General features: G+C 34.5%; 1 protein-coding gene across 4 annotated transcripts in view; it reads right to left on the minus strand.

The window, feature by feature from the left end:
- stan (starry night) overlaps positions 1-24,393 on the minus strand; it is a 147,505-nt gene that overhangs the window by 32,902 nt on the left and 90,210 nt on the right. For all 4 annotated transcript variants that reach the window (XM_053747116.2, XM_053747117.2, XM_053747114.2 and 1 more), the window contains 2 exons: positions 8,337-8,386; positions 1,973-3,165 (listed from right to left, as the gene is read on the minus strand). In XM_053747116.2, the coding sequence (XP_053603091.1) occupies positions 1,973-3,108 (1,136 nt within the window). In that variant the 5' untranslated portion in view covers positions 3,109-3,165; positions 8,337-8,386. The remainder of the gene's footprint in view (positions 1-1,972; positions 3,166-8,336; positions 8,387-24,393) is intronic.

Genomic DNA, 24,393 nt, shown 5'->3' on the forward strand with positions numbered 1-24,393 from the left:
CACCCCTATTGTATCACATTTTTAATGACTATTATTACCGAAAGTACCTCTCACCTTGAATTCACCCCATGATTTGTGTAATTTAAAACGTCTAGACGTGTCGGCGGTGGAAAAATTTATGGGGGTTCTCAAGCACGTTGTGTTCTAAAGGAAAACACACTTGTCATGTTTGCATGTTGGGTTTGTGATTACTAGGTACTAAGAAGCTATTTGTTTTTTCGTAGTGCTTTAACAAAAATAAAAGAAACTGTATTATTCACGGCTACGGTTTACATGAAGGTGTACAACCCTTTCAAATGATCTGAAACGAGATCAATGAACAGTGAATCCAGGGCAGACAGCCCTGGCGCCGTACCGAGGAGGGCCGATTACAATTGAAATGGCAAATGGTATTGTAATAGAAGATACGAAGAATCCGAAATATAAATTGAAATAAAAAATACTTATAACCCTTTAACTAAAAATTAATTTATAGGAGAAGATGGTTATTCATTATATGTGATCAAACGGTGGTAACCTTCTTGTGATCATATAGTGAACAATCGTGTGCACCATGGTTGTGGTTTAGAACTATTTTTATCACTGCATTAATTAAATTTTTATGTAAATAGTTGTAACATATTATAAAAAGAAGTCCTCCTTTCGCGTCTGTCTGAATGAATACAATAAACTTAAAAACTATTGGACGGATTTTTTAAATGTTTTCACCAATACATAGTGTGATTCTTGAGGAAAGTTTAGGTGTAATTTATTATGTATTTAATAGTTTACAATATTTTTTCTGGTCGATAAATATTGAAGGTTTTGTGCAAGGTAAGCATGTAAATATTATCTCAATATCCCCAATTAGATCCAGTTTACACGGCTGCAAGTGGCGTTCCGACAATAATTCCAACATTACGAGAGCAAATATGGTTCGTAATTTGCACGTCCCTGCAGCGGTTGTGTGATAAACTCGGTAGAGAATTACAATTAAGCAGTTTTTTTACAACCATTTCGTTGTTAGTTTTTCTACAACAGTATATGGTTTACTAGCGTATGGGTAAAAAGAAAAACATACAGGAATTACACTATCTATTATTGAAAACCGTATGAAAATCCGTGCAGTAGTTTTTGAGTTTATCGCGAATAGACAGACTGACGCGGCAGAGGACTTTGTTTTATAATTTGTATGAATAAGGATTTGACAACAGTTGCAATCCAAGATGTGCTCGAGCTTTGAAATAGATATTTGTTGTAATAAGAAGCAAAGAAGACACTTGGGCAATAAGTCACTACATAATAATCTACCTTCTACAAGATGAAGGGAGAATATTATGACAAATGCGATAATTTAATATTATTAGATTAAACTTATATCTGTCCAACTTTTACGTACGGTACTTGTACTTGTGTTTACTAGTACATTGACTTTTGAGGCAATGGTTCACATAAAGTAAATGACTTCATAAAAACTAACGAGCTTAAAGTGAATTACCACGACAGGCGACTTACGATTGTGGTGTTATTTCCGAGGCATTCACGAATCATCAACTTTTATAATGCCGACATTCGGGGACCATTTGTTGTTGTAGTTGAGAAATCGCTAATCAATTTACATTGGTGCTAATGGGTTATTAATAGTTTTTTTTTTATATACAGTAAGTTATAATTTGAATACTAAGCTCTACCGGCAGCTTCGCCCACGTAAATTATTAACGGAAACCAATGGGACAATAACATCCTATTGGGTTTTCTATAGTTTTAGATTTAGTTTGTTTTAGTATGTATTTTTGTTATTATTTTTGGGAATTGTATTTATTATTATTTAAAAAAAACTGTTATAATAAACTGTCATCTCCATAATATGAGTTGAGCCAATCTCGTTCAGAGATGAAATTAGCAAAAATATTTTTACATTCTAGTGCATTCACTGTTGGTTTATGTGGTTTTATAATTTATATATGTTGTTTACATTGTGTAGTATACATACCGAGCTCTAACTGTAGTGACAACAACTCCAGGGGGTTGCTCCTCTGCAACTGAAGCCATGTACAAAGCCTGCTCGAAGTACGGGGACTGATTGCGCAACTCTCTCTTGACTCTCCGGGCAATATCAGTATCGTTCAACTCCTGATGATGATACACTATCTTCAGCCTGTGGTCGGAGTCTATGATATTAGTCCGATCACAGTTAAACGTGAACAAAATGGAGACTTTCCACATTGGCTCTTGAATACACACGTCATCACTCGCTACCAAATCCCCTTGACTATTTTCTATAGTAAATCGTGGATCACTGACGTCTAAGAACTGCACTTTGCACATCTTCTGAACTGTTCTTGGCAAAAAAGCTGTTAATGAATTGACAAATTGCGACTGCTTCAGACAGATCCCTTGCCACCTATCCGTCGTTGGGATCGCAAAACTCGCGTACGTTTCCGAAATCCACTGCTTCGCTTCCGCTATCTTTACATCTATAGCCATGTCGAATGGCACTAAAGAATGAGATCGTTTCCTTCTACTTTTATTTCTCGCTACATAATCCTCAAATAATGTATGTTGCCATGGATCTGCTGTTGAAAGAACACTGTATTGACTAGAGACTATTTCCTCCGATTCTAACAACCTCCAGTCTATATTATCTCTCTCTGAAAATATTGCTTCTCTTTTATCTCTGTTAGGTTCGTCCTCATACTGAAGAGCAGAGTCGCTTTGATCATAAACCCTGTCGAAATCTATGTCATAAAGATCAGCATGTCTCCGACTGCAATCTTCTCCGGTGACCAGCACTCTGATTGGGAGACTGTAGTAATCTATATCTCTGATTCTTTCGGAAGTAGAGTCTACATAGAAGGTGAATAAATTAGGGTACATGACGCCATCGCATCGGAGTCTTTTGCGGAGTGTGACTAGGCCGGTGGTTCTGTTGACTCTGAGGATGTGGTGGACGAAGTTGGCGGTGCGATGGACGTCGATGGTGTAGGTTCTCTCGGAGCCGAGTTTGTAGACGGCGGCATCGAGGACAACGTGGCCGGGCCGGGCGGAGTCGGGGACGAGTACGAGGTAGGCGCGGGCGGCCGCCACCAGCAAGATGGCGGCTACCGCGTGCGCCCACAGCCGAGGCATGGTGAGAGTTCACCTGCAGTGCCTCCACCGCGCCCGCAAACTGCTACGGTTCGACATCTAAAACAAACAATTAATATTATGTAATTTAATACTTGTTGCATCATAATTATACTGATATCATAAATGCCAAGTTTGTGAGGATAGGTGTAAAGTTTTTTACTCTTTCAATAAATCTATTGGATGGAAATGAAAGCTAAGTACTTTTTATACTGTTATTTCCACTGGAGTGACCTCCCGGGACGAAACTAGTCTTGCATAACATAGATAAAAATAAATGTAAGGTATGGAAATGTAAAGTCTGTAATAGCTTTTTGTTTATGTAAGTTGAATTATAGTTTTGTTTTCCCATACATACTATAACATATTCTTATTATAGGCTGGCATTCCCCGCCAGAGAGGAGAGAGCGATCACAGAAAATATTTTCTTACAGGATTACATATTACAGTGTTTGCTATAAAACCAGAAAATCTCTAAATTGAACTGTTTGTATAAATAAGATCTAAATTATACTTGATGAAATTTCGTAGATTAGATCATATTCCATTTTTAAACTATATATAAAGTAAGATCTTTACTGGTTTGTTGTGTAAAATTGGCAATTTAATATTTTTAAAATAGGTACTTCTGGAACTAAACATTCGTCGTTCTGTTTGATGGACCAGATAAATGGGAGATGGCAAACAAGTAGGTGCTTAAAGTACCGTACCTTGCTGGTAACAGACCTAAACAAACGTTGTGACGATGTAATCCGGGATATAATAATAACGCGCAATTAAGTTCCCTTTTCCCTTGAAGCATTAGTAACTTAGTACTTGATTAAATAGGGGAAAGAAGTTTGAACCCAAAACGATTAGTTAGTTATAAATACTTTTTTGGGGCTATATTATACTGCTATATTATTATATACTGCTTGATAAGTATTTATGTATGAACTAGTGGTCAAGTGAACATTTATTTACGTAGAAATATGTTAGAATTTGATAAAATCTGTTGAAGTAATGTTATCAAAAACTTTTTTTATTTGGGAGAAATGAAATTTGGGCTAAAACAACATTTAAAATCAGTTATTGTTATCTATTTCAGTTTAAATATTTATTTTCCGTTACACGACTACGGGATTAGAAGATAACACAATTTCGAAAAATCAATATTGAAAGGTATTTTATGTGGGCTCTGGTCTTTAGTCCCCGAGTCTGGTATTTACTCTCTCTCTCTGAGAGAGAGACAGAGAGTTATAGTAATTATTAGTAACTTAATTTTCGAGAATGATTTTTGCGATATATTACGGTTAAATGACATTAAAAAGATAAGTACTAAAACCCTTCAGTTATACTGATCAAACATCTCTAAAAATCGTCATTGTAAAAAAAACTTTCATCAAACTGGCCACAGTCCTTTGGTTCGCCACATTTGAATTTGCAATCCGAATGTAGAACGCTATCGGTCAAGCTCGAGCCGGGCATAAGATAAATGGCTTCAATTAATACCCTGTGTCGTTTGGCACATTGCTTTCAGATTCCGCGCCACACCAATTTCCCACCTGACGCTCCATGTTTGCTTTGTATAATTAATGAGCCTGTTTTCAGGTGTTGCTTTAAAATTAACGCGCTTTATTTGGCAATACGCGATCTTTGTTGTTAACAACGGCTATTAATTCTATGTGGAAATGATATGATAAAATTCATATATTGGTTTTTCAAGTATTTATTTTCCAATATTTATGTCCACATGAAATCCATGCAGCCAAGCATTTTCATGCACCACTTATATATCTGTGGTACGATTTAAATATAGATGAAGTAATAAAAAAATACATTGCTTATAAGCAACGAAACAAGATAGCAATGGAAGTTACCAACTTTCTATCCTTAGGAAGTCACCAGGTGTGCTTTTCTGAAAATTTAATTAGTAAAGTGCGAAGCGAGTCTCATAAAATATTTTCGACATTCAGCCTCCCTATTTCATCGTAGGTGGTCTTTTAATCTCTCTAATGTATCTATCTACTCGTTACAGATAAGAATTACTTTCCTAATGTAATTAAAATTCTGGAATTAATGCTTGTGATAAAGTAAAAGTTTTAACGTGTATATGATAGGAATAGTTACGAGATAAATTGGTTTGATACAAAATGTTGGTTTTACGCTACGACTATGCGTAGACAGTTTTTTAGTTGCAAAGTAATAAAATGCTCTATCTTTTGTTGCGATAATTATGTGAGATGATTTTGTTGCTTTTTAACTTTCGTATATAGAATAACTAGTGAATCGCCCCTGCCTCGCACGTGTGCTTTATTTCTCTATTTATTAATAAACCCGTAGCAATATAAGAATACTAATTAAAATATATCAAGACTATTTACCTGGTCTATTACTATGGAAACATAACAATAGTCAATTTAATTTATTATTGTTGACGTCCAGTTTTCTAAAGGATAAAGCAGACACTGCCCAGTAATGGGCTATCAATTAGCGGCCCAGGATCGCCGCTTCATCCTGATCACAGACAAGATAGCAATAGATCATGACGAGGGATGTGATGGATCGATAACTCGAGAGATATGACGTTGAGTGTGAGAGGCGTGCAGAACGTGTGCAGAACCTACTAATTTATTTTGAAATGCTTTTACAGTGTTTCTGTTAACGAAAGTTACAAGTTTACCATCTTACCATTTGTATATCAAGTATATCAAGAAGTTTACCATTTGTATCCAAATCTCTTTTCCTTATGGTAGCCTGGAAGAAAGCGCACTAGTGATAAGGCCGCCTAATGTACATTTTTCTAGTTGTCTTGTTGAAAATTTTATCTTGTATCTTACTTTTGGTCCAATAAAGTGTTTTTAATTTTTTTTTATTGACTTAATTTTTTACCATAATAGAAGCAGGAAACTGCGAACTAATTATGTAGCAAATAAATTCTGTGCAATTTTAAATAGTCAGAGCTCATCAGTGTCGTATTACTGTATAGTGTACTTTACATACATTTCTTTAAACATTCGTAATCTATTTAGATAAATAGTCAGTAATCGTAGCTATTAATCGGTTTGTGGATACGCTCTTATAAATTATCGGCAATCGGCCTCTCCTCTCCGATTCATGGAGTAGTTTTGTGTTCGGGACGCGCGAAATTTATTGGAGGAATGTATACGAGTATTTAATGAATGGATTGGTTCTCAATAACTTCCCTTGGTTCGTTTCATTAAATTAAGGTATTCCAACAAATAGGTGAAATATTTTGATAATTGGCTGCTGGTGTTTTTTTAAAAGATGATATTTTATTATTATTACTCTGGTCTGGATGCGATCTCGGCGACAGCAGTCATTTAAACGACAGCAACATTAAATAAATAAGGTATATGATTATTTGTCTTAACTATAAAGGTTCCTTTACACAAATACTATATTTGTTAATAGCAATTGATTATAGTCCGTGAAAAACGGATAAAGGATATAAAAGTTACCGAGTTAAAAGTCTCGAGACTCGAAGACCACGTCTAATCATCTGCTATTAAACGGCCATAAACTAGATAAATCGACCACGATTAATTTTTGATTGCTTTCCAGCCAGAGAGGTGGGGAAAAAAGGCGGCAATTTTTTGTTGTGTTTGGTGTGTAATAAAAGATATTTTAGTTATGTCATCCATACTTCCGTAGTTCAGTATTAATTTATTATAAATGTGAAGTCTGTCATACTCGCTGAAATCGATGGGTCAATTTTGATAAAATTTAAAATAAATATAACCTGAGGTCAAACAGTGGCTACCGCGGGCGGTGTTACGAGCAACAGTACGAGTTACTTATATTTATGATTATATTGTATAGTGCAACAAGGATAAAACTAACGTCGTTGGTATAATAACTTATATAATAACAAAATGTTTACAAATACATAGGTATCAGCCTTTGATTGGGTACACAGTAAATTAGTGTAAGGTTACCCTACATGAATCTCTATGTTGCGGTCATAGCGGCGGAATTTCAATGATTTCGTGTATGTTGATGTGCTGCTGGCTGTCTGTTCAACTTATCTAGTTGACAGGCACTCAAAACGGGTGCTATAAAGTCTGAGATAACTCACCTATTGGATTAGTTTAAAGACCCCCAGTAGGTTGGTGATACACACAGACATATAAGAACTTACAGACAGGACATTTATTCCGATTACCTGATATGTCAGCCAGCATATAACCAGGGATTGTGTGACGCTGATATTTGTACCTAATATTGACAAATTAACGTCGTTTTCTCGTCTTTAATTTTAGCTAACCAAAAAAGAGAGAATTCCTTTTCATTCTAATGTGACGTTCCACTCAATTCATGGCACTCATCAAGTATTTTTTTATCTATGCAGTTCACCAATTGGAATATATATATTTTGATTCGACAATTAGAAATACTGTACGGACTTTAAATTGGACTGGTGTAAACTTGCAACTGTTTTCGCAAGTCTTTTCCATATATTAATATGTCTGTGGTCCAACTATTAAAATGTCGGACCAGAGCCAGATGTGGATGGTTTTAACGCTCACCATTTAGATTAAATATTTTCATTACAAGTAGCTCGGATAAACGTCTTTATAGATTTTTATCGTGAACCAGTTTGTTTTGAAAGCATTTTGTAGTCAGAGTCGATAACATGTAAGTGGTTGAACACTTAAAAGAGACACTGTGTTGTATAGATAGAATTTTACACTTTATTTAGCTCTCGGGATTATGCGACTATTGTCTCTGTATATCGGATTCTAAGAAATATCGAAAAATTGATTAGAATTGTGTGTTGCTTGTGTGATAGGTATAACCTATCAACTTTAACCCTGCCCGCTTTCGACAACTATTATTATACGCAAATAAATATATTTATTATACGCAAATAAAAATATAAAATAATAAAAACACAAATGTGTAAAATACGTAAAGGATATATAAGATGATTCATTTATTCAGTCCATATACAAAAGGTAGCCGCTATATATAAAATCACACTGTATAAGAACTTCATAAAAACTCGATTATACGTAAAAACATAATTAGCAACAGTCAGTGTACAAACAAATGTATTGTATAAACATCATTGTGATGTCGTAGCCCCGTCGTAGCTTTTCGTAGCTAAACGCTACGAGTCGTAGCAAGTCGATTTCCTAATTGTTACTTTTCTTGTTAATTAACACGAAAAGAAACAGAATGGCGGGAATCAACTTGTCATTATCTATCTAATTAAAAGCTAAATTTACCTTTTAAAAATTTAATCAACTCGGAAGTATTCTAATCAATTTAGCGCCATCTGAAACAATCACAAAGTTTTATGAGTTTTGTATACATACTATTTTTTATATATTTAAACATTAATATATAAAAAAAGAAAAACATAACTAAATACTTGAATATGATATAGACATAAGCGTACATAAAAAAATGATGATAAGGGAAACAATAAGATCAAAAACACATTATTATTAGGGGAAAAATAGTTAAATCTAAGGGATATTAAAGTTAGATCTTTGGGGGTAAATTAATAAAAATGTTTCATCTGTTACCAGATAAATTTTCATAAAAACATAATAGAAAGTGGTACAAAGAAGATAGACTAACTAAATTGAACAGTTTAAAGATCAATGGTAAATATTTTTTTTAATCCCTCAATTTACACCGAATACGAATCACTATGACTACGCAGGCCAAATGAACTTGGAAAATAAACTTTACAAATATAGCAAAAAGGTTAAATTTCAAGTGACTGGTGCAAACAACGCCGTGATTATGATAAACGAGGCAAACAAACGATTGTAACGGATTAAGCCAGCTTTGTTTTTATTATAGCTCAGCCCAGGTCATTAACATTGTAACACAGATAATATTAAAGTCGATAGTTGGCTTGGGATCAACTTCGAAAGTTGTTACTTAAATTATTACGCTGTTTCTTAGCATACTGGCATATTATAATAATATGGCCATTGCGAATCGCTTGTATTGGTAGTCATATTATTTTTATGTAAGTACCTACATCATAATATTTAATCTGCAAAGCATTTCTCATTATATTAGGACAAACAGACTCCAGTGTTTACAAAACGGGTGTTTTGTAACATAATCCAGTAATCTTATCAAATGATAGTATTGCATGAAAGTTTAGGTGTATTTTTATGCTACTGAGCAGGGATACGGTCACCGCAGCCGAGGGATGCGTGCTATGCCAGGAGTGTATGTTTCAAGTGGACCTGGTCTTGGAGGCGTTACAGCCGAGAATGCGGAGTCGGAAACACGCTCAGATGAGAGGGAGATAATCACGCTCAGATGATTTGAATACTAGAGAGTATTGAGCAAAAATCATCAAAACTATAATAACATCATTTGAAATGTTCACGCTCTGAATATTATTTGTTTGGAAATAGGTTTGTATGGGAAGTCCAGTCCAAGTTCCACAACGATATGTTGTGGAACTTGGACTGGACAACATGTTTTAACTAAACATTGGTGTGACTTAGTACGAAATAATACTTTTATTTTGACTGCAGCTCCGCCAGGAATAATAGGCATATGTCACTCTCGCACTTAAAAAATTACCCCAATACAATGCTACGTTATAATACAAATATAACAAAAACATGTTCACATTTTTTAAATTAGTATAAATGGATATGGATAGCAGACGTTTCTTCTCCATTTGCCCTTTAGAAATCGGCGGTAGACTTAGTAATTTTTTAACGTCAATATAAATGTATATCATCATTAATTGAATAAAGAACATTTAATTTTAATTCAACGACTTTGCAGATGCTGGTCGCAGCCACGGAGACTGCAAGTCATTGAAACGTCAGATTAGCGAATAATTTTAACAGAGCTCTTTGTTCAATCACTCAGAATCGAACAAGGGAAAATTGTACGAGAGGCAAATTGTTCCATTTCACAAAAACTAGCGAGCATTTTCACCCGACAGTATTATCTGGGAATACGTGATCGAGTCGACTCCATACGGTATATGCTCAAAATATATGTCAAAGAGAAGTGGCTGAGATTCTTACATTGCAGTTCCCGTCCTCGAAGCGGACCTAATACGCGACTTATATACAACAGCAGCGGCATGGGATACTCTGATGAGGTAACACGAGCTTTCCTAAGGGGAGGGATGATCTTTAGGAAAGCTCTAGTCTATATGTCGAATCTTCAAATTTTAATGGCGGCGCAGAAGCCTGTAATAAGAAGCACGACTTGCTTTTATCTATTGCCTGCATGTCAGAATTGTGATTTCAATATATCAGCGCATTTACTTACTATCCGATTTGTATTAAATATTTTCATCAACTTCTATTGCTTGTTATGCCAAATTCTGTGATACCTCCGCATAAAAGAAAATCAACGTAATCTACATGCCAAATGGCAGAGCCATGCGTTGTTCCGTTCCACGATAAACGATTTCATTCCACACGGAACTTGGCAAGATGGCGGTGATCAATTTCATACCGCGCGCGCTGCATTAGAAAAGGTTACATATGAAATGTTATAATCTATCAAATACGGATGAACCTTATGTCGATTGATATCTCTTTCTATTTGATAAATTATTCGGGGATCAAGATTTATTTCTCATCTGTAATATGGATTACTTTGACTGATATACGATATGACTGATTAATGACAACTTTTATGGATAATGTATGGAATTTGTAGGTACTGAAGTACTTATTAAATCCATGGGTTAATGCAACAATATTTGAAGTAAGCAAACTTACACTACAGATGCATTTTACATTTTATTTATTTACTTTTTTTTCACAGTTAAAAACGAGTTTCACAGCGTAAAAGTAAAGGAAAGCGAATTTTGCGCTCCGACTTTAAACAGCTAAGGATGTAACCGCGAAAGCTTAGATGGAAGAGAGGTACTTTTTGATCTTTTGAAATCAATTATCGTGGTACAGAGTACGGGTGTGCAGTACTCTGTACCATGAGAATTGATTATGTATTTTGAGTACCACGAGCAACAAATTGGTATTCACCAAATTCACTTTTTACAAAGTAAAGTTATTAATTAACGTTGTAGTGTAAATGCTCGGAGTAGTTATAGAGAACTAACAGTAAAACATTTTACGTTTATTTTTCCGCTTCCGCATTAAGATGGCGGAGTTGGGCATCGGGTTTTAATTAAAATATTAAAACTGACATTTGCACCGAGCGACGTTGCAATAAAATTGCAGTTTGTTGTGGATTGAAACTTCGATTTTGCTTATTTTCCTGCCTCGTTTTATTTATTCTTTTCACTTTAATCTTCTAAATCATTCCGGCTTAGTTGATTAATGAAACTCACAAGAAAATCAATAAAATTAAGTGATATCCAATTATATATTTGACATTGTATTTTTTTAATTTAAATTAAATAAAACACAATGTTTAATACAATGTTTAACAATAATTGGATATCGCTGTTTTATTTTAATTAAAATTATTTATTATTTTTTAATTGTTAAATTAGAACCTTGCACTAAAAAAAAGAAAAAAATATAGATTCGGTACAGCTAAAAAACACGTGAGGCGCGCGACGAACTAAGATTTATCCGTAAAGAAATTCTTACGATTCGCATCAAAGAAGCGAGAAAACTATTACAGACCAAAGAAGTCGAGAAGACAGACGTGTCTACGGCTATAGCACTGCACTGCAGCTATTGGTCGTAAATAGGTATTACAGTATTACGTTTAATTTCATCGAGCGCCGCCATGGACGTGCCAGTAGCAAACCCGCTCTTTATGGCGACAGGTCTAATACCACGTCGGACGTGTAGTTTTGTTGAAGTGTTTATTAGCGACACGTTAATATTTCTTATATTTTTAAATACACTTGCTATTTTATTCCTGAAAAAGTTAAAGCATACTTATTACGGTGATTAAGCGGTGACAATACATACTTTAGTTTAAAGTATGAAACTCTTTTCATGAATAAGATTGGTATCAAATTAGTTTTGTAAACAAAACTAGCGAATCGACTTTGCAACAGGCTAGGGATGTGCCATTTCCGAAATTTTCAAGTATCCACGTATAATGTCAGGACACATACTCGGCCGAGAATTTTTTTCAAAGCACGTCTGTCACACACACACACATACAGGCACAGATGTCTTAGAATTTACGAAAGAAGAAGTTTTGAAAACAGAAAACTTGTAAACATGGTAATACTTTACATAAGTAGGCATAATCCAGCAGTGTGTTATTGACGGAAGAATCGCGGTTGCTTTGGTTGTCTGAATAAGCCTTACTCATAATGTAATGCTTTGGCAGTGGCAATTATAAACATCATTAGTTAACCAACAGAAAACTTCCTGAAGTATACTGTCGTTTATGAAGTGATTCGTGTTTAGATAAAGATGTACCCGTTTAATCTTCATGAAGCAATTGCATTTAACTTTAGCAATACTTTGAGGTTGAGACACAGCTAAAGTAATAAAAGAATGTTAGCAATCCAATGGCTAGACGTTTATGACTCAATATTAGCTCGTAAAAGGAAATTTATTTAATTTCATCTAAAAATGTGCGAGTCGATAGCGCCGCCATTGCATTGCCAGCGCTTTATGGTGTCTGAAATGCTTAAGCGTCTGGCCCGAAAATGACTTTTTTAAATATTTTGTTTACGCTCTAGGGATTAAATAGGTTTGTGGGCGCTTCGATGGTAACTACAGTGATTTAGAAATAATTTTTACTTTCTGCTGCTCACAAAATTTATCCGTTATAGCTAGCAATGAAGGTTTGTGTATATTTCATGAAGTCCTATTAATATTATAATAGTTAGCATTTTATGGGAATAATATTGGTCCTGAAAACCCAGTGCAACGATCATTATTTCATCAGAAAATTTAACGCAACGATCCGAAAGTATAATATAGAATTGAAGTTCAATTTTATCATACAGATTGAAAAATGTTACTAAACAAGTTTCGTATTGAGAATATTATAGAAAATTTGTATTAAAATACTGATCAGGCACGTTTAATCATATTAGTCTTGAGGTTAATATACATATAAGTCTGTGTATATTTACATTACATGATTTGAGAGTTGCACGCATTATGTTCTAATTTAATTATATTGTATAGCTATGTCGAAAGTTTAGACTGTATAATATATAATGTCCACATGATCACCTGTACTGCAAAGCTAATATCATTTTGTACTCGCCCACAGATAAATTATACGCCGAGGCACTGAATAGCCCATATCGCTAAAAGCAAGGCGCAATTGTTTAGTCGAATAGCAAATTTTTGGTGTTTCCGACTATGTGTTGAAATTTAGTGATTTATGGTTGCTTTCCATAATACATTTTGTATTAATGTCTTGTGTGAAAACACAACCGCATTTTCGTAACACGGTAATTTTAGCTAGACCTTTTCAAAAGATACTTATAATTAATTTATTTCATAACATTCTATGAAACATACCATCTTATGTTAGGCACATAAGATGGTATGTTTCATAGCTAAAGATGGTATTAGTGTAGCTTAGTAGCTTACATAATACAATTTCCAATTGTTTTTATATTTCCTTGCACTGTTATTGAAATAATTTTTTTACAGTTGAGTTTATCGTATTGTAGGACGGCCTTCCGTGCAGTCATTTCGTTTTTATGTATGTCATTTTATGACCCCCATAAATTTATGACAGACTTAGATATCACAATGTTGTAGTCATAACGTGTAGAGCTCTGCATGGAATATTATTACATGCAGAGCTGTACAATACATACATAGGTAATTGATAATTGACTTTACATTACAAGTACCGCCAAGAGTATGACATGTCCAATACCAACTAAAATTAAAAAATAACAGTTTATAAGTAGGGATATTTTTAGAATTGCTGCTATGTATATTACAGTCAAATGACGACACCTTGATTAATTAAAACAGACTGTTATTTCAAAAGAGTCACTCACTATGCCACATTAGATAAATATAGTACCACCACAAAAATATCAGTAAAAGTTTAAAAGTATAGTTAAAGTGTTTTTAAACATTTATAAAACAGTTAACAATGTATTCAAGAAGCGCGCGCCGCGATCTCTGTTCAAACAATACTCGTACGACACAGTTAGTCGAGACGAGTTTTCTTTGTCTGTTGCTCTTTGAATTATAAAACAAAGTTCTCTTACGTGTCTGTTTGCAATAAACTCAAAAACTACTACACGGATTTTCATGCGATTTTCACTAATAAATGGTAAACCTTTCTACACCTAAAGGTGTATAGGTACTTTATTATGTTGTCATACGCCGCTTCTTAAGTTTTAAAACTGAATAGTTTGAATAGTCCATGACAAATACTTTTCTGGCTCAGCTCTTGTTTGAATTTAGAGGTAAAAACTAACTGTGTATTTTTTGTGAGGTAAAAACTAAGTGTTTATATTCTTTTTATGTACCAAATTTCAATAGTATTTTTTGTGTAATCGAGTAAAAGAAATGTCCAAATTTTAGTTTTTATTTCGTAATATTGGTAGTTGATTCCTTTTTTATAAGTCGTATACTGACATATACTGTGGATAATAAATGTCATCAACACTATTATAATTTCATAAATGTCAATTTATCAAAAAAGTCATTTTACCATCTTCAACTTTCAACAAAAGACATCAACGACAGTAGGTCAATAAAATATTATTTGTGGCCGCTTCGTTATCTAATATATAATAATATAATACATTATTGAAACTTTCTGAAAATAGAAAAGGGAAAATGTTGATATGACACGATTCCTTCTCTAGTAAAAGCCTCGCTCTTAAACTAGATGATGATTTCTCAAAGGTCAATGCAGATTTAGGCACCTTCAGAAACCATTCATTAGTCATTTTAGACTATAATATTTAATTTAGACTTGTTGACGAATGTAGCTCACTTTATTCAAATATTGAAACGTGTACACTGTACACGTTTGTATGTATACAAATAGATGATATACATTGTATAAAAAACACACTACTACAAAATAGCAGGTAAAAAAAAAGAAACTCAAACAAACCATTCTAAAAGCGATCAGTATGAATCACATAAGACCGCGTTCACACTCGATCCTGACAAAGGCCTCGTCCACAAATGTAGATAACTTTATCGACCGTTGGGTTCGCCGGCCTATGATTGCAGGCTTCTAGCGCTCGCTTTTAAATTTAGATTACAATTGATTATCTGTAATGACTGCAGTATTCCTTTATTCGTTTTAACTAACTGTACAGTATTTGTTTTGGTTTTAAAAATAAGGGCCTATCTTATGATAAATCTCACTTGTTAATAGATTTAGACAGTTGTGTCTCTAACAAACTTTTTGCTGTTTGGTTTGTTGTGTTTAAACTTTTAAATTCTTATCGTACAGTCAACAGCACATCAAGTTACCCTGCATGAACCTCTATGGCGCGGTAATAACGTCGAGTGTGCAATGAATTTGGGTAGGTTAAGGTGCTGTTGACTGTACATGCTTTAGAAAAAAAAATGCTACAAAATTTTAAATATGTATGGGTTGTTAGTCTAGTCGTGTAATCTATCGTCATATTTAGACACGAGCCAAGACTTCTCGAGTTTCCGACAAAAAGCTTCAAAACATACAAACAGTTGTGGCTCGATCCTCACTCAACTCGCCGACGACGAACCACGGCCATATAATGGCCATAATGTTGCACTGTGCTGAGATAACAGATTATGGAAACGAGGAGATGTATAAATACTTACAATAAATATTACGGTACTAGTTTAGTTTGTTTCTTTTATTAAGAAAAAACGGAACCATAGCTTTCTTTCTGGGTTGTAAGTTTTAGAAATAATAGTTATTTCGAAACAAATGTCTAATGAAAAGCAAAGTATAAAAACTGTAAATTCTTTTTATGTAGGTATTAATGTGTTCAAAACGACTTACTGATTTCTGTTTAATTACGTGTGTATGGGGAAAGAATTTTTAAAATTGGAGTCAAATAAAGAATTTTTATTTCTAATACACGTCTACGTGCGTTAATACCTATGAGCCGGGAGAGATAATAAAAACCATAATTATTGATAATTTTATCGGTTGATTGCAAAGTGTCTTATATCTTACTGTGTCAGTGATCTCCACATTTATGGTGGGTGAACGACCGCGGTGGAGGCAACCTTACCTTATTTGAGGTGGACTAGGTGATATTGGCGTATTTGGTAGTACTCGTGGTACGTTGAGAAACACGCTATGTCTGCTCTATTTTTAAACCTAATTTGTAAGAAATTATTTCAATCATTGATTACATGAAGCGATTTATTGATTAAAAAATACATAGTATTTTTTTCAATTTTAGGTGCAACAGTTGGCGAAATATTTTTTACTAGCTTTTGCCCGCGGCTTTGCCAGCGTTAATTTCTCACGGAAACAACATTTTTTCCGGAATTAAAGGTACATTATGTCCTTCCCCATACTTCAAACTACATGTATGCAAAATTTCAAGAAGATTGGTAGAGTAGATAGAGCGCGAAGAGGTAACAAACAAACAAACTTACTTTAGCATTTATAATACGCGACTGGCCAAGTAATTTTATTTTATTTTTTTTGGGAGAATGATTGTACTTAACAACTTTATTGATCATATAAGAATTAAAAGCAAAAAGTTGCGCCACTATCGAGAACCAATATCGATTTACTTAAAAAGTTAATAATAAGAACTCTTTGAACAAACTTGAATGAAACCACAGGACTTTGTTAGGCTCGTGAAGTGAAGTTCGAGCAGCTTTGATCATGAGACTGCCGGCCGGAAAAAACTGGTGAATGGTTATTACCAAACTTATTTTATCTATGTAAGTACCAAAACAAATACTTAACCATTACAAAAGTCACAACTAAAAGTCATACTATATACATATACCCCTATACATACTATATATACCCCTCTTTTCGTTTTGAGTTCCTAAAATGAAAGTTCCTTATGATCGATAATCCATAATAATATTAATATCTCTCTCTCGCTCTCATCTTTGCGTGTTACGGATGTCATTCGGGGCCGAGACGCCACGAAACCCGGTAAGCCTAACCATACCCTAAAATTTTAAAGATTCAACATACTACCAGATACAACGTACCACCCGCCCCATATCAACCCTCCTTGGGTTTATTCATTTTTTATGATTCATATCAAGGTTATATGTCCCTTAGTCGCCTCCTACGACATCTAGGAAAGGATATGCAGTGGTCTTATTTTATGGTGGAATCATACGTCTTTCTCGTCTTCGGGTTTTCTTGATACTTTCTACGGTCACTTCGTACGGTTTTCGGTATTTTTAAGTTATCCCTTCAGACCATTAGCATGTACTCGTATTTCAACTAGATAATTGGTTTGATAAGCTTTACAGAAAATCAACCTGTTTATTATTGTAATAAAACTTTGCTGTTTAAGTAGCGAATAAGTACTGAATAAGTAGCGTCAATTCTCTGGAATCAACAGGATAACAGTATAACGAGTTCTTTGTGTTGCAACTTCTTACTGTGCATTTAAACTTGTGCTAATTTAGACTCTATTTCAATGTGATAAAGTTGACTACATATATATCTATAGAAATGGAATCCTTGAATGGTTTCGCGGAGTTGTCCACGATACCGGTTTGATCACATAAATAAAATAGGTCCACATTTTTATAGAAGTTCTCAGGCGTGCAGCGATCACAACAATTAAGGTAATCGTTTATAATGAGATGTTCTAGAAATATGTATTGAGTTTTCAAAGGAATTTCAAATTTAAATGTCAAAGCGTGTTTATTTTAAAGTAATGGCACTACATTGTATCTCTAGTTGTATACATAATTTTTAAAATATTTCTTCTAATAAATTTTGAAAATAAACCTTTTTTAGCAATATTAACAAATTACGGTTATTCATTGAACGACGGGCGCCGCACTATGACAGCCATTGTTCAGCTCGATACTTTTTTCATATCCATTCCGGAGGCAACGCGTAGCGGGTATACAGCCATCTTCGTTATTTAATCAAGCATTATGGCACTTGCTTCTCGGGTTTCAGTTTAAAAAATTCTATAAGCTGGAACATTTTCATGCGAAGCGATTTCATTTGGATGAATGCGCACATTTCAATTTGGAATTACGGTATTCCATTTTTAAACAATATTACTGTGTGCATTTGTTTTTTTTTTATTTTATATTATTAATAAAAGAATAATTATAAGGTCGTCGCAAACATATTGTGATTTACCAACTTATGAAAATTCTGAAATTTTACACAACATGTGTCTTACTTATTAAGATTGGAAGGAGGAATAAACAAACCGAGTAAGTAGAAAAAGTATTTTATGTTCATAGCCATCATAACACTAATTTCTTGAAAAACAATGAAGACTACCCCATAAAATGTCTAGCCATGTATATTCTCCGTATTCTGTCACCCTCGCAGGCTGAAAGAAAGGCGTTAATAACCGAGAGAGGGCTTCGTTATCTCGAAGCAGACGGCACACGTCTGAATGGGGCTATTCGACGTGCTACCGACTCTGAAAATGTCCACCTTGACTTATATCTGAGTCTTGTTTCAGCCCTATTAAAATGCAATGGGAATTAGACACGAGATGTGCTCTTCGTGAACATTAGATATACTCGTATCAGCTGGATGGAAAGAAGAGTTGATACTCGTAGAGTAGAAGAAAAAAGTATAGTATATTGGATTACCTGGATGGAAAGAAGTAATTCTCGTAGATTAGAAGAAAAATTTGAGTATTGAAAAGTGAAAATTAGGTCAATAGATACAACAATGCGATTGAATGAAGATGATTGCACGTAAGATGAAAGAAAGAAGGGGATAAAGATAACCAAGACACAGTTGCGTGATGCAATTGAAAAAGAAAGTGAGCGAGAGAGAGAATCAAGGAAGAATCACCGAAATTTTACCTTCGCAAGCATTTTGATCTATCACCTTCATATGTTACCCTACATACTTTCAACTAGACCAAGACAAAACACTAAACTAAACGTATCTACATAAATAAACAAATCACGAAAGGCTGCGAACTGAAAATGTTTGGAAGACCTCTATCATCTTGCTTAAATTGGGATGGTCAAAACTGTCGAGCGAGGAAGGATCAAAAAACGAATGAGAAGAAAATATGAAAGGATCATGCATGCAATGTATTTTCAAAAAGACCTTTCTAGTCCCCTTTGCCCGGGCGTCTGCCCGTGTTAGACGTTTTGAGCATTGCCCCCTCTTAATTAAGAGAACCGCCGAGTGGTCTGGAAGCGGCGCACAATGCCGCCGTCATACTGCTAGTTTGAAAGGCATTGTCGTGAAACGATCGCACCGAGCGCAAAATGCGACTGTCTGCTTGTCTATTTTAGTGATAGTTTTAAGGTAAATAAGGGGAGGTGTACATGGCTCGGGTACAGATTCTCCATTAATTTAATTGCACATTTTTAATGCAGGCAACAAGTTTATCACCCGCTTCGGCTTAGGTTTTGAGTCCATAAGAAGGATTTTTCAATTTGGATCATTTGGATTTACACCTACCACTAGGTTAAAACACCTATTGCAATAATAATCTTATTATATTTTATTTCATTTCTATTTTGGGATATAGTTATATAGAAAAACAATATATTATTAACTCAAATATTACCTTCTTAAAAAAACCAATCAAGTTTCTACTAATGACTATTACATTTTTATCGAACGACGTGTAACTTTACGTATTCACTAGTCGAACTATATGTTCTTACGTTATATTTAATACGACGGTTCAGATAAAGATCTAAGTTTAGTCCGTGGATCTTTTATAATATTGAAAGGTCTTTTGTGCCGAGTCATACGCAAAGACCACAAGGGCGCCTTTCACTAGATCAGAGGGTATGATCCCATTCATCCTCCTTAGTTACTCTTTACGGCTAAACCCGGTCCATTCAATAATGATGTGAGGTGAAATCCTGAAAATATTGGGTTCATATGATATAGGCAGGTATATTATCTTATAAATTTTGAATAGGACGTTATATTTATGTTGCTGTAGGTTCTATGTTTGCAGGTTACGTACTTACAGGTTTTTGCTTTACTTTTCCTTAATTTAACCACTTTGATTGATTTATGATTATTCAAAGTTAAAGAAAAGTGTAATAAAAAATCTAGCAATAAAAATATATTATAGCTATTATCGTATTGTTGCACCCCAGTGGTGACTGATCTATGGTTATTGGCCAAAATGGATTGCCCTCATTCAGAACTGGACAATGCTCTGAATGACACACAATGGCCGAAGTGGAATATGGCACAATGGTCACGCTTTCACGTAAGCTCTTATTTTCTTCTATCAGTAAATATATGTAATAGTATTAGGTCCTTACATATGAAATTGGCGTTTGGTATAGGAGGAACAAAAAGTCGAATATTTTTTAATATAATATATTTATTTAATCAGAGTAAGAACCATTATTATCTATGCACTTTTGCCATCACATCGATAATTGATCCCTTTACTTAAAAAACTGATCGGACGGGAATCAATAAAATATTTGAAGTCGGTTTGGACTGCCCTATCGGAGTTGAATTTTTTCCCTTGGAAATTATCCAAATTTCGAAAAAAATGGTAATCTGTTGGAGCAAGGTCCGGGGAGTAAGGTGGATGTCTTAGATATTTGAAGCTGCTCTAATTTGGTAACCGTCTGTTGTGCAGTGTTTGGTCTAGCGTTGTCGTGAAGCAGCAGTGGCGTGGAGCGATTGACTAGCCTCGGTTGTTTAGCAGCTAGCTTTTCCATCATAGTTTGCAATTGCTGACAATAGACGTCTGCCGTAACCGTAATGAACGACACCGGCACTAGTTCACCAATGGCTTACAAGTAACTGTTTTTGGGTCAATTTTCGCTTGGGGCAGGATTTGGCTGGCTGGCCAGGGTCCAGCCATTGCGATGAACATTTCCGATTATCGTAGAGAATTCACTTTTCATCACAGGTATTTTGAATCTTCAAAATCCCTTCATTATTGTGCCGGTTAAGTAATTTAACGCAGCAGTCGATACGCGTTTGCCGGTTTGCTTCACTCAATTCCTGAGGTACCCACCTTTCAAGTTTCTTAATCTTCCCAATTTGCTTCAAGTGGATTAAAATAGTTTTATCACTAACAACGAAGCCTGAAGCAAACTCGGGGCGTGGTTTGCGATGGATTCGCCAATAGCCTTCAATTCTTCGTTATCAACTAGGGTTTCCGGCCGTCCACGGGGCTTGATTTGCAGAGCGAAATGAGAAACGTAAACTTTGGAACCAAAAACGCACTGGGTTTTCTTTTGCCACATGACCGCCATACACATCATTAACCCTTCGAGCCGTTTCCGCAGCACTGGTGCCACGGTGGAACTCGTACTCGTAAATAACGCGACATTTCAAGTTTTCCATTTTGTAAACTGAGTGACGCAAACAGAAAAATCAGAAGAAAAAAAAACAAATGCATGACGGTTAACGAAACAAATACATGTAATAGCGGCTTGAGTTGTTTGATATGGTATGAACTGGAGCCGAGGGCTAAATATAGTCACACTTTTGTAAACCGCAAAGACCGTATGTTATATTATATATTTTCAGAATCTCCACAAGCTGTTTCAGTTGTTATGATTGCAGGTGTTCAATAAAACGTTATATTGAAGGAAAGCATACAAGGTTTATACATAACAAAAATAAAATGGGGTCCAAGACGTGATCATAACAGAGAAGGGTCCTTAAACAGTCAAGGAGGGTTCACACAGCTCAAGTGTCCGGGGATACAGGGATTTTTGTGAGGAACACAACCATCGACTCAATTGGGGCAACGTAAAGTCGATCGGGGAAAATAAATTTTGAGATGGGTTCGAGTTTTTCGGACCTACTTTATAGTGTGCTCTCTGTTTTACAATTTTTTCGTACATTCCGAGATATGTTTGATGTTAATATTTTGGTTGTTGAAAGTTTGTATATTTATAATCCATAGAAATTATCGTTGCTTCGCTCAGAGTTAGCTTTTTCAAATAGTGTTCGAAAAGTAAATGTGCAAATTAATTGTGGCAAAATGAAAATTAATAGTTCCTACTGCTCACACGTTTTTCCATTTTCATTGCTTCATATTGTTCGTTTAATAGAATTAGCGGCTCGTCCCAGCTTCGCTCGGGTAAAAACCTTATAAACTATACACCTGAACCGCATGAAGTTGAAGACTGCATGAAAATTAATGCTGTAGTTTTTGAGTTTATCGCGAAGAGACAGACGCGGCAGAAGACTTTGTTTTATTATATATAATAATAATAGACTTTGTTATATGTCACATCAACAAGTGGTTATATGTCACATCTATTTAATATTGTAATATGGAAATGTAGAGAAAAACAAATAAGATTAAAACCACTATAATACCACTTACTTCCGTAGAAATAGCCACAAAGAAATCCGAGAACGATATTAGTTTCCTAATTTTACTAATATGAGGAAGTTGGTTAAGACGTGTTCTAGTTCGAACCCCGGTAAGGCTTCTAATGGTGTTCCAAAAAGAATATGGAAAATAACAGAGTAACCGAATTACTGTTTTTATAAGGTTTTTAGATCGGCCCTTTGGATGAGGTGATTATTTTGTAATGATTCTCTGCACCCATTATGTTATTATTTCTTTGTTTCTTTCTTGTTACGTGTCTCTCTTCCTATGTTAGAATTTAAATCAAAATATATCGTCATTAATGTTTAAGTTTAGTTAAGTTAGGTACTTAACCTATATAGGTATCATTAAATGAGTTTTATGTTTTTAATTTTAATTCGTTGAGATTAAAATGAACTCTATGAAATTAGGTTAGGCTAATGTCTTAGAATATAGTTTGAATTAGTAAAATTTCAATAAAAAGATTATAATTTTGATATCATTCAAATATTCACCGAATGAATGTCCTCGTTATACATCAATATGGAATGAAAAATAGGTTTAATATCTTTACATATTATAAAACAAAGTCATTTGCCGCGTCTACCTGTCTATCTTTTTGCGATAAACTCAAAAACTACTGCACGGATTTTCAAACGGTTTTCACCAATATATAGTATGATTCTTGAGAAAGGAATTTATTATGTTTTTAACCGAGCGAAGCCGGGACAAATCTCTAGTTATCATATAATATTAAAAATGTAACAGGATGACCCTAATCCCTTGCAGCTTATTGCTCAACTACCAAAAGGAAAAGTAGATCATATTACGTCCCTTATGCATTATTATAAAAGGGACATAAATCTGTGTAGTGCATGTACTGGTGGGCCGAGATCTTGACAAATTGGACTGCGGGATTATCCTGGGCAACGCAGGGCTGGGTCTTTCTGATCTATGGCAATTTCACAGATTTTATAAGCTTCGTGCTTCGCGTTGTGGTTTTAACTTGGGGGTTTTGTGTTGCACTTGTATCATAAGAACAAAAACGAATCGATTTTCAAGAGTTCTTGAATACAAGAACCCTCGAAAATCGAATCGTTTTTGTCGCCGAAAAACTAGATATACCTACTATTATTATTCTTGTCGAATGTGTGATGTGTGTGATTTATTTATCACTTCTTTACAATAGAGGATCTCAAATGAAACCAACGGTTCTGTGATATTGTTACTGGTCAAAGACCATATTGACTGTCATTTCGATTTAAAAACAAGAATACTTGAATTGTTCAGATGGAATATTTATTGTGCAGTAATATTTATCAGAACAATTATTTTATAACAAAAATTACGCGCGTTATTAAAAATCTGAGTTGATTTTGTCAAATCCAAAAGCTTTTTAAAACAAAGAAGTACGTTTTGAGGAAAACCTTGCTGTTAGTTAACAAAGACGTTCTAAATTTTTTCAATAAAAATAAATTGATTCAATTCGTTTGTGACATTTCGGTTCAGGAACAGTTTATTTGTGGAACTCCTAGCGCGTGTGATTTCTCTCCTTCCAAAAAATCGACTATATAAATCGAATGCGCGCATTTTCTATTATGTCTAGGTCATAAAAAGCAGCGGAAAAGAACATAAATCGGTTGATCTAGAGATTTAATTAAAATCTATGAACTATGAAGAGAAAGTAATTTCATTAATTAAATATACCTAATCTCTTTATGATCAGATTTATGTTGGATTTACATAGTTGTTTTAGGATAAATTCGTTAAGCAAATAGAGTTACTCACTAACAACTGTCTAATACGAAACAAATATTTGTATTTCATGTTTGTATAGGCCGGTCTGTCTGCCGCCCAACGTTCTTATGAAACACCCACTGACAAGTATTGTGATATTCTCTGAAAATGTATAAGTTAAAATAATTTAAAATTTTCTCACGATATGATTTCCAAGA

Source organism: Plodia interpunctella, chromosome 6 (genome assembly GCF_027563975.2).
Source record: "Plodia interpunctella isolate USDA-ARS_2022_Savannah chromosome 6, ilPloInte3.2, whole genome shotgun sequence".
NCBI classification, from domain to species: domain Eukaryota; kingdom Metazoa; phylum Arthropoda; class Insecta; order Lepidoptera; family Pyralidae; genus Plodia; species Plodia interpunctella.